Below are 15,452 nucleotides of genomic sequence, written 5' to 3' on the forward strand. Positions count from 1 at the left end.
TGTGCCTTTTTGTGAGGATTAGTCTCCTTATTCAAAAGAAACCTCGGGCAGTTACAAGCAAATGTCCCTGTTCTGAGAATCTTCTAAGAATCTTATGCTACACATTAAGACAAATTAGGAGGAAGTCTGATTTTAGGCATCACAAAAAAATGAAGATGACAAACCTTAGTTGATGTTCCCTGAGGTGAGAAAGGACATCCATGTGATAAAGGTGACTGTAAATAGTGTGCAGGTCCTAAAAAGGAGAGGAGCATTTCAATAATTACCGTGGAGGAACATCGATATCCAATGAAATACGAAATAAGTAACACAGCATCTCACAGTTATAATAACATGGTGTCTGTAGGGCTGAGTATCATAATGGATGGGTTAAGCAATGGCAAGAGAAAAACAAGTTAAAACAGTAGAAATTATGGAAAAAGGAAAACTAATCTACCTAGGTAATGTAACTATGATATATCACTGATTCAGAGTTACTCGCACAATCTAAAAGGATAAGTAGGTGATTATTGTATTTTTCAGACTATACGTCACTCCGGATTATAAATCACACCAGCCAAAAATGCATAATAAAGAACGAAGAAACATATATAAGTTGCACTGGAGTATAAGTCGCATTTTTGGGGGCAAATTTATTTGATGTAATCCAACACAGAGAATAGACATTTCATCTTGAAAGGCAATTTAAAATAAAAATAGAATAGAGAACAACAGGCTGAATAAGTATAGCCTAGTATAGCCTATATGACACATAAACAACGAACTGAGAACGTGCCTGGTAGGCTATGTTAACGAAACATATTACTGTCAGAGTCATTCAAATAACTATAGCACATAGCACATGCTACAACCAAACAATATGTGTCACTCTTAATCACTAAGAACATTTCCAACGAAATCTTCTTCTTCTGTGTCACTTCTGAACAACTCCGTCAACTCCGAAGGTAGACAATGCGCCGCTTCCTCTTGTACTGGTATGTGGCTTACGTCAGAGTCATCGTCACTTGCAGTTCCAATTATTCCAGCCTTTCTGAATCCCGACAGGATGGTGTCCTTGCTCTGATAGAGGCGATTGCGTTGCATGAAGCGGTAATACCAGGAGGGCCCTCCCGCAAACTCATTTATATTCATCTCCTTTGCAACTACCTGGATGTGAAGACGCAACTGTACTGTTGACAAGCCTCTCCTATAGATGTGGCCACCTAGCTTTTAGCCCGCAATTTGCTTTTTTAGTTTTCTTCATTTCAGTAGGAGTAATCTCCGCTTTTCACCAGTCCCTTACAAGTTTCTCACTATCTTCAAACTTTCTTTTGCCGGTAGCATCGTTTTTCACAACATACTTTTGCCATGACCCTCCCCCGCAGAATTTTGATCGGTTGGCGTGTGTGTGTGTGTGACGATCGCTGTTATATTAAAGACATACACTCAGACACAGACACACACACATCAGAGCAAGAGAGTTCAATAATTGCACACACAAGTGGCTCCAGAGTATAAGTCGCACCCCCGGCAAGACTATGAAAAAACTGTGACTTGTAATCTGGAAAATACTGTAGATCACCAATGAAGTAATAGTATGACATGAATTTGATGCCAAAACATTGTCTATCGAATTGACACCCTCAATCTAGAGTAGACATAGCACTTACAAATACATTGACCCAAATTCTAAAATAGCACTCGATCAGGACTCGCTGTCAAGATAAAGAGGCTGACAGAATATAACCTGCAGGGAGTAGAAGCATAGAAGCATTTGAATGATGCCAAGGAAAACGGCTTAGCCCAGAGATGAAAACTTGGATGTGTTCAGCAAATTTGGGTTTATTTCATAAATTTACAGAATAATGAATTTCCAACCCCCTCATTATTACTCAAATGGAAGTGACTATGTACACTGTTGTTTATTTTTGAAAATTTAAACTGTAGATTAATGAAATGGTCAACCACTATAAAACTGCGTGTGTTTACATGTTTCTTCAGTTCTTTCCTCAAATTCTGATCAACTTTTTGCAAACAAGTCATATCCGTCATACACAAAAATGCATTACAGGAGGGAAATTGGCAGACATTCAATACTTATTACCGCAATTACTTCATAGAAAATACTGTGGACCACATTTATCACATATATCTATGTACATTAATACACACGCAATATACCTGTATGTACATATAATGCAGGCACTGGCCCGTGTCTCTCCAAGCCTGCCTTGGGGGGGCACGGAGCAGTGTCTGCCTGAGCTTGTCCCAAGCCTGGATAAATGCAGAGGCCTGCGTCAGGAAGGGCATCCGGAGTAAAACTTTTGCCAGACCCAAACATGCGAGGCAACCATGATCGGTCGAGGGCCGGGTTAACAACGACTGCCATTGGCACCGATGACCTACATTTTACCAGTGGAAATCGGGCTACTGTGGGTCGAAGAACAAGAAGAAGATGAGGAGGGCGTGTTCAGAAGCAGAGAGAGAGGAGGAAAGGAAAGAGCCTGGGACTGAGAGTAGGGACTTTGAATATTGGGACTATGACAGGAAAAGGTAGAGAGTTGGTCGACATGATGCAGAGAAGGAAGGTGAATATACTGTGTGTCCAGGAGACCAGGTGGAAAGGTAGTAAGGCTAGAGGCTTAGGAGCAGGCTTTAAGTTGCACTATTATGGTATTGACAAGAAGAGAAATGGAGTAGGAGTTATCTTGATGGAGGTGTTTGTTAGGAACATTATGGGGGTGAAAAGAATGTGAGATAGACTTATGAGTCTGAAAGTGGAAATTGAAGGTGTGATGCTCAATGTTGTTAGTGGCTATGCCCCGCAGGTGGGATGTGAATCTGAAGAGAAGTTCTGGAATAACCTAGATGAAGTGATGCAGAATATCCCCAGAAATGAGAGAGTGGTAATTGGTGCAGACTTCAATGCACATGTTGGTGAAGGCAATAGAGGGGATAAAGAAGTGATGGGCAGATTTGGTATACAGGATAGGAATGCAGAGTGACAGATGATGGTAGATTTTGCAAAAACGATAGAAATGGCTGTAGTGAACACCTTTTTTCAGAAAAAACAGGAACATAAGGTAACTTATAAGAGCAGAGGTAGGGGCACCCAGGTAGACTACATCTTGTACAGATGAGGTAACCTGAAAGAGATCAGTGACTGCAAAGTAGTTGTAGGTGAGAGTGTAGCCAGACAGCACAGGGATGGTGGTATGTAGGATGACTCTGGTGATAAGGAATATGACCTTCCTGTCCAAATTGAATGGAGACCTATTTTCATCAAAATGCATGCAATGAAAGCAATGCATCTCAATTATTGAGGTGTCTGTTTATGTATTGTTTGCCTTCGCCTGGTTTGTTGGTCTCAGTAAATCGTGTTACACCAAGTATTATAGTCTATCTGCCCTACTGTACAGTGTGAAACTGGATAGAACACATCTCCTAAACCTCTTCTGTTCCCACCCCAGCTCAAAGGGTAGTACTTTCTCTGTTCCTTCAGGGTCTCCTGTCTTTCTCTCATGATTCAATCTTTCTTTTCTCAGGTTTGCATGGTTTACAAGCTGATCTGATCCCAGGTCCCAAATGTCTAATTAGTACACTTTCTGACGCATAGTTAGCTTTTTCTCCTGCATGTCTCTGACTTTCCATTTGAGCTGTGGCAAGGTCATGTGGCTCAGGACCTTGTGTAGCCCCTGCTCTTGACCAGTTGTAACTGATCTTTTAGTGTAAAAGTTCTATGAAATATTTTTCCATGCAACTGTATGCAGCATCAATTTTGCACTTTTGTATTGAACTATAATCTAAACAAGTGTGACCGTTAAGAAAAAAGGGTTGATTATTGATGCTCTGAGCTTGCGGTGACAGAGTATGCTGACCAAAGGTAAACATGTGACATATCAAATACAATGCTACTGCCACCTCCTGGATAAGACAACACACTCAAAAAGGTTCCAATCAAAATACAAATTCAGGTTGGAAATATGGTTACCTTCAGGAGACAACTGTTTAAACAGCAGCAACATATAAGATATGATTTACAAATTAAGAAATTACATTCTGCCGAAGTACATGATCCATGTTGCTGCAAGTGTCAGTCCCTGTGTGTGTGTGTGTGTGTGTGTTTGTAATGGTAGTAATGTGCATGGTGGTCTGTCAATCATTATTACCTTGGAACATGTTTTTGTTTGTTTTTTTTTTTTTGCTTGTAGATTTTTTTTTTTTATCTATTCAATTTTTGTTTGTTTGTTTGTTGCCAAAGTGATGCATCAATCTCACAAGTTGCTATTCCTCCCACTGGATTCTCTGTCTCTCATAATCAAGCAGCCTTTTACAAAGAATTCATGATATGCAAAACCACTCCTACATCAGTCAGAGAGCAAACTTCCTTATTCTTTTAGCTTTACATTTTTAAACTGAAGGACTTTCATGAAACAAGTAATATTTAATATCCGCAAGGCAACTTAAATACAAACATTGTGTGATGACATTTCTTAAATATTATTCAAATGGGTATTGTGTACTTTTTCTTTTAACTATTTAAAGGCATTTTGTTCAACAAGATTTCAAGGTGACACTAATATAAACATTTTCTTTTGAGTTCCAACTTATTTGCTGAACTTGACTGAACTTGCTTTTGGAGGAACCCAGTCTGGCTCTGGCTGAAGTTGACTTTGTACAAGGTCAATTCACCAGTCAGCCCACATCCACTTCCACCAGAATGTACAGTATTTGAATCAAGCATGCTGCTAACAGAAAGGACATTGTCGGCAGACAATACAGCACATCCATTCAAGCTAACACAACAACTAGCTTGGCTAACACCCAGGCTGCATAGCAAGCCTTTCATATTTTTCTCATATGAACAATGCACACCAAAGCCTCTGTGTAAAGACTGTACACACCTGCAGCAAAAACAGGACTCAAAATCAGTGCCCTAACATTTCTAAAGGAAATGTATTCTGGATGCACTAACTGTAATTGTTAAGTTTTTGGTTCGCACTCTCCTGCTAATTTCATATTGAAAACTATAATTAATCACTTCAAATCTGGAAATGAGGATTTTAAATAGTGTTCTTCTTTCAAATACTAGGCTTAAGGAAATGAGAAATGCAACTGTTAATATTTTTAGATGTTACCAGATGTCACAATGACACCTCTGTGTTTTCATGCCATTATGTTAGTTGGTACCATCGTAGCGCTCGGGGCCGAGATTAGCACAAGTCTAAATAAAGTCCTGAAAATCAGGAGTCATTGCTCAGATAAGGCAGAGCACTATAATACTACATCTCATTTGCAGAAAGGATGGAAATGGCTGTAGTGAAAACCTTTTTCAAGAAAATACAGGAACATAGGGTAACTTTTAAGAGCGGAGGTAGGAGCACACAGGTAGACTACATCTTGTATAGACGAGATAACCTGAAAGAGCCATAAATTGAAGTTATGGGAAAGAGTTGTGGAAACTAGAATGAGAGCAGAAGTCAGCATTTGTGAAAAGCAGTATGGTTTCATGCCTAGAAAGAGTACTACAAACGCAGTATTTGTGTTGAGAATGCTAATAGAAAAGTACAGAGAAGGCCAAAGGGAGCTGTGTTTTTGTAGACCTAGAAAAAGCATATGACAGGGTGCCAAGAGAGGAGCTCTGGTGTTACATGAGGAAGTCTGGAGTGGCAGAGAAGTATGTTAGACTGGTGCAGGACATGTATGCTAGCTGTGAGACACTGGTACGGTGTGCTGTAGGTGTAACAGAGAAGTTCAAGATGGAGGTGGGATTCCATCAGGGATCAGCTCTGAGCCCCTTCTTGTTCGCAATGATGATGGACAGGCTGAAAAATTAGGTTAGACAGGAATCTTCATGGATCATGGTGTTTGCAGAGGACATTGTGATCTGTAGTGAGAGCAGAAAACAGGCAGAGGAAAATCTAGAGAGGTGGAGGTACTGCATGCGCCGGAAAGGAGAGGAATGAAAGTTAGTCGTAGCAAGACAGAATATATGTGTGTGTAAATGAGAGGAACTCGGGTGGAACGGTGAGGCTACAGGGAGTGGAGACCAAGAAGTTGGACGATTTCAGGTACTTGGGGTCAACAGTCCAGAGCAACAGAGAGTGTGGAAAAGAGGTGAAGAGACAGGTTCAAGAAGGTTGGAATGGGTGGAGAAAAGTGTCAGGGGTACTATGTGATAGAAGACTATCGGCCAGAATGAAAGGAAAGGTGTACAAGACAGTGGTGAGACCAGCAAGGCTGTATGGCCTAGACACAGTAACAATGACCAAAAGACAGGAGGCAGAGCTAGAGGTTGCAGAGATGAAGATGTTGAGGTTCTCTTTGGGAGTGACCAGGATAGATAGGATCAGGAGTGAGTCTATCAGAAGAACAGCACATGTTAGACATTTTGGAGAGAAGGTCAGGGAAGCCAGACTGAGATGGTTCGGTCATGTACAAAGGAGGTATAGTGAATATATTGGTAGACGGATGCTGGCTTTGGAGCTGCCAGGCAGGAAGTCCCGAGGAAGACCAAAGGGAAGATTTATGGACGTAGTGAGAAAGGATCTGAAGGTGGTTGGTGTGAGAGAGGAGGATACAGAGAATAGGGTTAGATGGAGAAAGTTGATTTGCTGTGACAACCCTTGAAGGGAAAAGCCAAAAGAGGAGGAAGACTAGAATACTAAATATAATAATAATCATAATAATCTGTCGACTGTTTAAACACTTTAGCTTTATGTTTAGTTTTTACATAATGGGCGATATGTGCCACCTGTAAGTCTGTGGCAGATGCAATAGAATAAATACCAAGCAGAAAAATAGTGGACATGAAAGAGGTGAAACCAAATTAAACTGGCAACAAGATGCTGTCATACTTTTACTGCAGTCTAGTGCATATTTCACAGCAAAATATATATTATTGTTCATTCATTATGTTAGGTAAATAGTATCCGTTCAACGTTGCCTTAGCAGTTAAGAATCGAACCTCAGAGCAAACCTGCAAACCTAAATTGATTTGAGAGAGATAAAGTGGTTTTGTAAAGTGAAATGTAATTGAAACTCCACAGATTCAGCCTAATTGTAGGGCTATTGGACTCAGTTCATTGTAGAGATCATGAGATTTTCCTCATGTGAATAGATTATCTGATTAGATAGTCAGGCTTCTATTTGAGTACTAACAAAAACTTGTTGTACTGAGAAATAACATGAATAGCTTAGAAATTTTTGGAAATAAAAGCATGCAAGCAGGTGTGTAAGCTGGACATTTAGTCTTAAGAACATGATGAAAAATATCAAATAACAAAAACAGAACATACAGGACTGTCTCAGAAAATTAGAATATTATATATTGTGATAAAGTTCTTTATTTTCTGTAATGCATTTAAAAAAACAAAAAAGTCATAGATTCTGGATTCATTACAAATCAACTGAAATGTTTCAAGCCTTTTATTATTTTAAAATTGCTGACTATGGCTTACATCTTAAGAAAACTCAAATATCATATCTCAAAATATTAGAATACTTCATCAGACCGAGTTAAAAAAAAATTATAACAGCAAAACAAAATCAATCACTTGAAAACGTCCATTAACGCACTCAGTACTTGGTTAGGAATCCTTTTGCACAGATACTGCATCAATGCGGCGTGGCATGGAGGCAATCAGCCTGTGGCATTGCTGAGGTGTTATGGATGCCCAGGATGCTTCAATAGCGGCCTTCAGCTCATTTGCATTGTTGGGTCTGGAGTCTTTCAGCTTCCTCCTCACAATACCCCACAAATTCTCAATGGGGTTCAGGTCAGGGGAATTGGCAGGCCAATCGAGGACAGTAATGCCATGGTCGGTACACCAGTTACTGGTGGTTTTGGCACTGTGGCCAGGTGCCAGATCGTGCTGGAAAATGAAATCATCATCTCCATAGAGCTTTTCAGCAGACGGAAGCATGTAGTGCTCTAAAATCTCTTGGTACACAGTTTCATTTACTCTGGACTTGATGAAACACAGTGGACCAACACCAGAAGCTGACATGGCTCCCCAAACCATCACTGACTGTGGGAACTTCACACTGGATTTCAAGCAACTTGGATTTTGCTCCTCTCCAGCCTTTCTCCCGACTCTGGGGGCCTTGACTTCCAGATAAAATACAAAACTTGCTTTCGCCTGAAAACAGGACTTTGGACCACTCTGTAACTGCCCAGTGCTTCTTTTCCATAGCCCAAGTCGCTTCTTTCGTTGTCTTGAGTTCAGAAGTGGCTTGATCATGGGAATACAGCTATTGTAGCCCATTTCCCGGACACGTCTATGAACAGTGGCTTTTGATACCTGAACTCCAGCTTCAATCCACTGTCTCTGAAGCTCCCCCAAATTCTGGAAGTGGCTCTTCTTCACAATGCTGTTAAGGCTGCGGTCATCTCTCTTGGTTGTGCAGCGTTTCCTGCCACATTTCCCCCTTCTAACAGACTTTTTGTGAATGTGCTTTGAAACTGCACTCTGTGAACAGACTGCTCTTTGAGAAATTTCTTTTTATGTCTTACCCTCCTGATGGAGGGTATCAGCAGTCTTCCCGATACTTGGGATTGGTGTTTTTCAAGGCTCAGGAAACAATTGCAGATGTTTCGAGTTAATTAGACGATTCAAGTGGTGATTAGTAGAATATCCTACTAGTATACTTTTTCTTGATATTCTTATATTTTGAGATATGATTTTTGAGTTTTCTTAAGCTGTAAGCCTTCATCAGCAATATTAAAATAATAATACGCTTGCAATATTTCAGTTGATTTTTAATGAATCCAGAATGTATGACATTTTTGTTTTTTTAATTGCATTACAGAAAATAAAGAACTTTATCACAACATTTTAATTTTCAGTCAGTCCTGTATAGAAAGACATCAGTGTCAGCATGAGTGTGAGATTGTAGATGTTCTGCCATTAGACCTAATCCTTTCTTGATGCTCAGACCTCAACTTCTATTGACAATATAGTTATTTTTAAAACAGAACAGGGTGAGACCAGCAAACATTTTTACATGCAGGCTTTAAATAAATTGCTCTAGCTTTCACCATAAGGTGAAACTTCCACATCACACAACTCAATGATTCACTTGCTAATCATTTAAAGATCAGATGGCAAATCGAAGTTGAATCCACAAAGCAAAATGAAAATAAAAAATAAAAAAATTTAAAAAAGAATGCAAATCCTGAATCCTGAGTTCCTTCACAATGAAAACTAACTAAGGTTCATAAAAAAAAAACCCAGTGACAACAGCTGTGGTGCTGGTGATGAAAAGGGTTATGGAAACAGTGGGTAGGAGGAGAAAGAAGGGGAAAATGTCATGACCAAAATACAAAACCATGAACTTGACTCACACTTGCGTTAAATTAGACATGAAAACAGTATAAACTTATAAAATCACAGAGAAAAAGTGTTCTCTAAAGCCATTGGGTTGTTGTGCCAAAATTGATTGAAATATAAGGTGTTAATAGTACTTTGCAGAAGAGGGTCAGAAATATATGACAATCAAGAACAAGCTTCATCACTTGCCTCTTTTTTAACTTTGTCTTGGAAGAAGGGGCCCCTCCTACCAGACATGAGAGAGATCATGTTGGGCCTAAAAAGCAGTGCAACAGCTGCCATCACTCCTCCGGCCAAACCAAATAGCCACACACGCGCACAGAAACACTGCCACACACAGAAATGGAAAATCTGAGCCTTTTTGAAGGCTTAGCTGAATTCTACCAAAAACAATTAAGGCTTTTTCTTCTGTTTTTAAGTATGGATATATAAACATGTTTGTTTTTTTCACAACACTGACAAATATTTCCACTAGTAAACCCCTTGAAGACAATGAAAGATTCAAAAAATTAGCACAATATGCCACAGTGATATTAATAAACCATACAAGCTGAGTTTAATACAGAGGAAATAATTTCCCTTTTGAGATGACCTATTATGCCATGTTCTTAAAATGCTACCACTCACATCATTTGATACTGTGCTCTGGGGCTCTTTACACTATTAAATTAAGTTTATGTTCATCTGTTATCTATTTTGGCTGATGAAAATACTGTCAACATTTTGTTAACTGCCATCAATTATAAAGCTTATAATTTGAATTCATACTTTGGAACTAAACATTCAAAGCCGATTACTTATTAAACAAATTTTTTGTGTTAATTTTATGATTGTATAACTTGAATAGTGTTGTATCAATCTGTTATAAGACACAGTATACAAGCAGATATGTACCTCACAGGAGGCACATTCCTTTTTTCATTTAATCGCCCCAATCAGTTTGAAGCCAATATTCTCAGGTGGTAAGGGCGGTTATCTTGTACTGAACATTCCTGGTTTGTTTTTTAACCTCCTCCTAGCCTATTGAAATGTTTTCAGCAAGACACTGAACCCTAAGTACTCCCTTGGTGATGATAAATGGATGCTCTGTATAGGTACAAACCTGACCATAAAAAAGGGATGAAATACTAAAATCAAGATATGATATATGTTTTTGAGTTTCAAGGTTTGACTTGATTCTTGGAATGTGATCAGGGCTGCATCTTTTCTTGATACAGTTGTATTAATATTTTGCATATATCTACATCACTCACTCTTTGCAATGTATACCTGTATACCCCCTGGTACAATGAGTATAAAGTCATAGTTATAGTTATAGTGATCTCCTTCCTTGTATGTAATCTGTCCACAAAGAATGATATTCCTTTAATATAATTTAATACTTAATGTAAAACTGTAATTCAACAGCATCTATAAAAGTTAACAGGAAGAATGTCAATGAAAAAAATATTTGTTTTCCGTAGGGTTTTATTAACCCTACAGTAAAATGCTCCAAAATTATTGAAGGGAGTTATTGAAAAACATTTACATGAAGTTATGGTGTTTCTTATCTTTGTCTGGAACATTGTCTTGTTTCCTGTTTGACAAGATATTACTGATATCAGCAGTGCTTTCACAGACCCAAGAGATATGGGTAGGGTACTCCAGACCCAAATTGTCAGCTGCAATACTTGTTCTTAATACTGCAACTGAGTCATTCATACTTTGGTAGAAGATCCCACTCCTTTCTAGCTTCTGAGATAACTATTCCAATGTATAGGACACAGCTCAGTTCAATGTTAAGATCACAGCTGGAATTACTTATCCCAGTCATTTTCCACCACTGTGCCATGGCACACTAGTCTATTGTGAGAAATTATCAAGTGTTCAAAAAAATATTATAAGTATTATTCAGTGACTGAAACCAATTTGCCATTGTTTAATGTCTTTCTTTTCAATATAGTGACTGGTCCAACAATTAAATACTCCTCAACATCGCTGGATGGTATTAAACTACTGAGTAGAATTTTTTGTAAAAAAAATGTGTATGGTGGTGTGCTGTGGGACATCTGTCATCCAAAAAGTGTAGCATGCCTCAAAAAAACGACTTTAAGCACTGATTCAGCTGACATTGTTGCTAAACACACACCCACTTATACGCATTTAACATATTTTTCACCACGGCGGGCCAATGCAGAGTCCATATTACTGAACCTATATCCCTGTCAATCTCCCACTCCATTTTTCCCCTCACTCGTGAACAAGACCCCAAGATAGTTGAACTCCTGCAGTTTGGGGGGAGGGTGACGTTAGGCTAACCATAACCCTCATTCCCTGCCTGGAGAGGGCAATCCACCTTTTTACTTGCTAAGGCCTGGCTCCCGAGGGGGACTGCCTCAGGGCCAGGGAAATCTGAGTCCATTGTTGTTATTCTTCATTTCGGGTTCTTTGAGCCATACTTTGCCTGGACCCCCATGTCAGACCTGTTTGTCTTCAGTGACCCTACCAGGGGCAAAAAACCCCAGACAACTTAGGGCCTAGGATCACTGGAATTCACAAAACCCCTCCACCATGAACGAAATTATCTTGCGGTATGAAATTTCACATAGTAACAATAGTTATAAAGTTATTGTACTTGCAAAGCATCCAACAACAACTTACTAGCAACAAAATGACATTTGCACATACAAGCCAACTGAAGTCTTTTTCAGTAGGAGAAAGAGAACAAATCAATGAAAAACAAACTTGTATCAAAATATTAATCTTCAGTGCAACTCACATTTCCTTGTGGCTATTGTTGTAGAGGTATTTGTTTTGTTTTCCCAGAGCTTCTCTTTTGGTTTTTCCTGAAATAAGGAATCACCCACTGCACCCAGGCCCTCCCTGACAGTGCCTCAGTCACCGAATGTTTTTTGTGGCTTCCCAAAACCCATATAACTCTGAGGGAACAGTCGTTAGTGAGTTGTTGACCAGTAAATGAACGTGTTCATCATAGTCGATGTTTAAGACCATTTACTTCCCAAGCCTATCTGAAAAATTAAAGGTTTATTAACATTAACACCTCAGTCCATTCCAGATAACATACGCTGTTTTTTTGGTTTCAACCTTCTACCAATCAGCACAATCCATGGCAAACCGACTCCCAATTTCATTGCTGTTCTCACTCATCCTCTCAATCCTTTTCTCACCTATCACTGCCACAAAAGAACCAGCTGTTTTCACTCAGAATGCAACTTTTTTGTGCCTCCACTCAGTGAAGGCCTGCCCATCTCTGCTTGTGATTAGCTGAGATTCTTACCCTGACCTTGACCAAGTGCAATCCTCACGCCTGAACCCAGTCAATTTAAATCCTTGAGGGCACGGAGTTCTGGCCAAAGAGTGAGGTAGGATGTCACTTTTGCTACATATCAACACTGTCAGAAAAAAAAGTTGCCAGTTACAATACAAAGTAAGCCAAAACTGAATAAAACTCAAAGATATGTTCTAGCTCTTATTGATATGGTGGAAAATCACAAGAGAAATTATATCAAGAAACTTTTCATTGCGTGGGTCTATACAATAAACTTTACCATATAATTTACAGAGACTTGACAGTTCCCCCATAAGAAATTTTGGCAACAACAGAAAGGAAAAACTCCCTTTTAACAGGTAGAAACCTCAATGAAGCCCTGCTCATGGTGGGCAGCTGTCTGCCTCAACCAGATGGGCTGAGAGAAAAAGGAAAGAGGAGGACAGAAAGGAGGAAAGAAAGAGAGATAGATAGAGAGAGAGAGAGAGAGAGAGAGAGAGAGAGAGAGAGAGAGAGAGCAGAGTATAATGCAGGTCTTACATGAATATACAATTGTGATTAGACAATGTGTTAAGTGTCATAAAACAATTGTTGTGAATTGACACTTTATGAATAAAATCTGACTGAACTAACAAATAAATAAATAGTAATGGCAAAAATGTGCATTTAAAAACAATAGTGATGGCATGTGGCTGATGGTAAAAATGAGCAACAACAAGACTAATGATAGCAGTCCATGATGTATGATACATACATTATTGACGTTTTTGTTTTTTTTTTTTGTCCGTTTGTCCATGACTCTGCCTTGTTAAGTCAGTCCGATTCCAACTGTGCAGTTTTTTGAACAAGATGCTACCAGTTAATTAAGCCATATGTCAATCTGTCTATTAACTATCTATGATGCCTGTCATGTGAGGGTCAAGGAAAAGAAGCAACAATTCAATAATTGACCCTTGGTACCACTAGAGCAGGGGTGTCAAAGTCAAATACACGGTGGGCCAAAAAAACAAATTTGTTAGAATTCGAGGGTCGGACTAATTCAGTGCTTATTAACACATATTGAACAGACTGAACATAGCCTATTGAACCAAGACCTAAATGCATAAATGAAATTGCATGCATTATAAACTAAAAATGCAACATCGTGCTGCTCTATGATCATATCAATTACTGCTTTCAAATAGTAAAATGAGAAAATAAAAATACATAAATAAAATTGGTTGTATTCTTTCTGATGGCTCCTATCTGCAATTAGTCCATTAACTGAAAAAGAAATCCATTAACTGAAAAATATATATAAATAAATAAAATACAATAAATTAAAATAGAACAATATATGGCACACACACAAAACAATACTTTCTTCAAAGAAAAATCACATGTCTTGTAGAAACAAATGTAAACATTTAATGAATGAAAAACTAAAAAAATTTGGGCTTCAAAGTCAGCAAATCGGCATCGGAAGTCGGCAGCAAGTATGTTGAGTTTATCGGCAAACTGTGCACTCGGGAACACAGCGGTGGCGAGCTTCTCTTTCATGGTCTGGCAGCTGGGAAAGTGGCTCAAGTTTTCTATCTGCAGCCAAATATTTCTCCACATAAAAGACACACAGGTTTGCCTTTTACCCTCCGTGAAGATGTACTCTGCCTTCCACCTGCCTTGAAATCTGCTGTTCTCAGCGTCCACCTTTCATTAGCCATTTTTGGGGAGGAGGTAGCTGAAATTTGACATCTACTCTGACTGCTGATGAAGAATGAAACCAAAGCCCGCTAGCTGCGCTGCAGTACTGTTGCATTGTGGGGAATGTAGTATTGGTGGGGCCATAACACCAGCAGATGGCTTCAGCCTGCAGGCCGGTTCTAATAATAATTCAATTTCATCCCAGGGGCCAGAGATAATTTGTTCACGGACCAGATCCGGCCCGCGGGCCTTGACTTTGACATATGTGCACTCAAGTAATTACAGGGCTGACATAATAATAATAATCATTTATCCATACCTCGTGCGGAAATTCACTCTCTGCAATTCACTCATCATGGAAGAACCATGAGCAGGAGGCTGCCGTCCACCACCGCCAGGGGAGCAGTAAGGGGTTCACAACACTTCGACACACTAGGAGGAGGCGGGAATCGAACCAGGAATGTTCAGTTCCAAAGATGATTGCTCTACTCCCTGTGTCACATTCACAGCATTCCAAAGGTAAGCATTCCTCTCTGCATACTTTTGAAATTTGTCAGCAAAGCAGTTGTCCAAACAAGCAAATAAGTGATCCAGATCACAAAGAATTGTCTAGAAAATGACTGAGTGCAAAAAGTATGCGGATGATGTAAAATCATTTGGTAAAGTAAATGTGAAAGACTTCAGAAGTACATCGCTATAACTCTGATGGCGGGGATCAGCATTGACTGGGCAATATCAAATTTGTTTAGAGACCTAATTTAAATTATCACACTACTTAGCTTGCTTTATATCTTTCAAAACAGTGCTCTTAGATCATGCTTAACTGGGTCCAAACGCTAACCTTTTTAGTCTATCCAGAAAGTGTGTAAAAATCATTCTTAGGACACATGTAAAGTGTTGAAGCATAGGACAGTATGGGTAGAAGATGGCTGACTGCAGAGGCAGCAAGATTTGTGATATGTAGACAGTGGCTCAAGTAAGAGCTACCAAGCAAGGCTCCAGACTAATTGTACAGGGAGTGGCTGGCAGCCAGTCTGTTTGAAGAGTGACTGATGCTGACAACCAAATAATTTGCCAGGGAGGAAATAAGGTTTCATCAGACATGTTAAAATAATGGCTAAATCATAGTCAATTCTTCCAGTTTCTGACTCACATCCAGAACAGTGCAGTGTCCTCTGAGGGTTCCTGAAGGC

The 15,452-nt window shown here is 39.3% G+C and overlaps 1 protein-coding gene across 16 annotated transcripts in view; it reads right to left on the minus strand.

The window, feature by feature from the left end:
* The window catches only part of rapgef6 (Rap guanine nucleotide exchange factor (GEF) 6), a 126,911-nt gene that overhangs the window by 99,943 nt on the left and 11,516 nt on the right, over positions 1 to 15,452 (minus strand). For all 16 annotated transcript variants that reach the window (XM_086177557.1, XM_086177556.1, XM_086177555.1 and 13 more), the window contains exon 2: positions 165 to 235. In XM_086177557.1, the coding sequence (XP_086033683.1) occupies positions 165 to 235 (71 nt within the window). The remainder of the gene's footprint in view (positions 1 to 164; positions 236 to 15,452) is intronic.

The sequence above is a fragment of the Fistularia commersonii genome, chromosome 29, assembly GCF_037954325.1.
Source record: "Fistularia commersonii isolate RoL2024-O1a breed Wild chromosome 29, RoL_Fcom_v1.0, whole genome shotgun sequence".
In the NCBI taxonomy this organism is placed as follows: domain Eukaryota; kingdom Metazoa; phylum Chordata; class Actinopteri; order Syngnathiformes; family Fistulariidae; genus Fistularia; species Fistularia commersonii.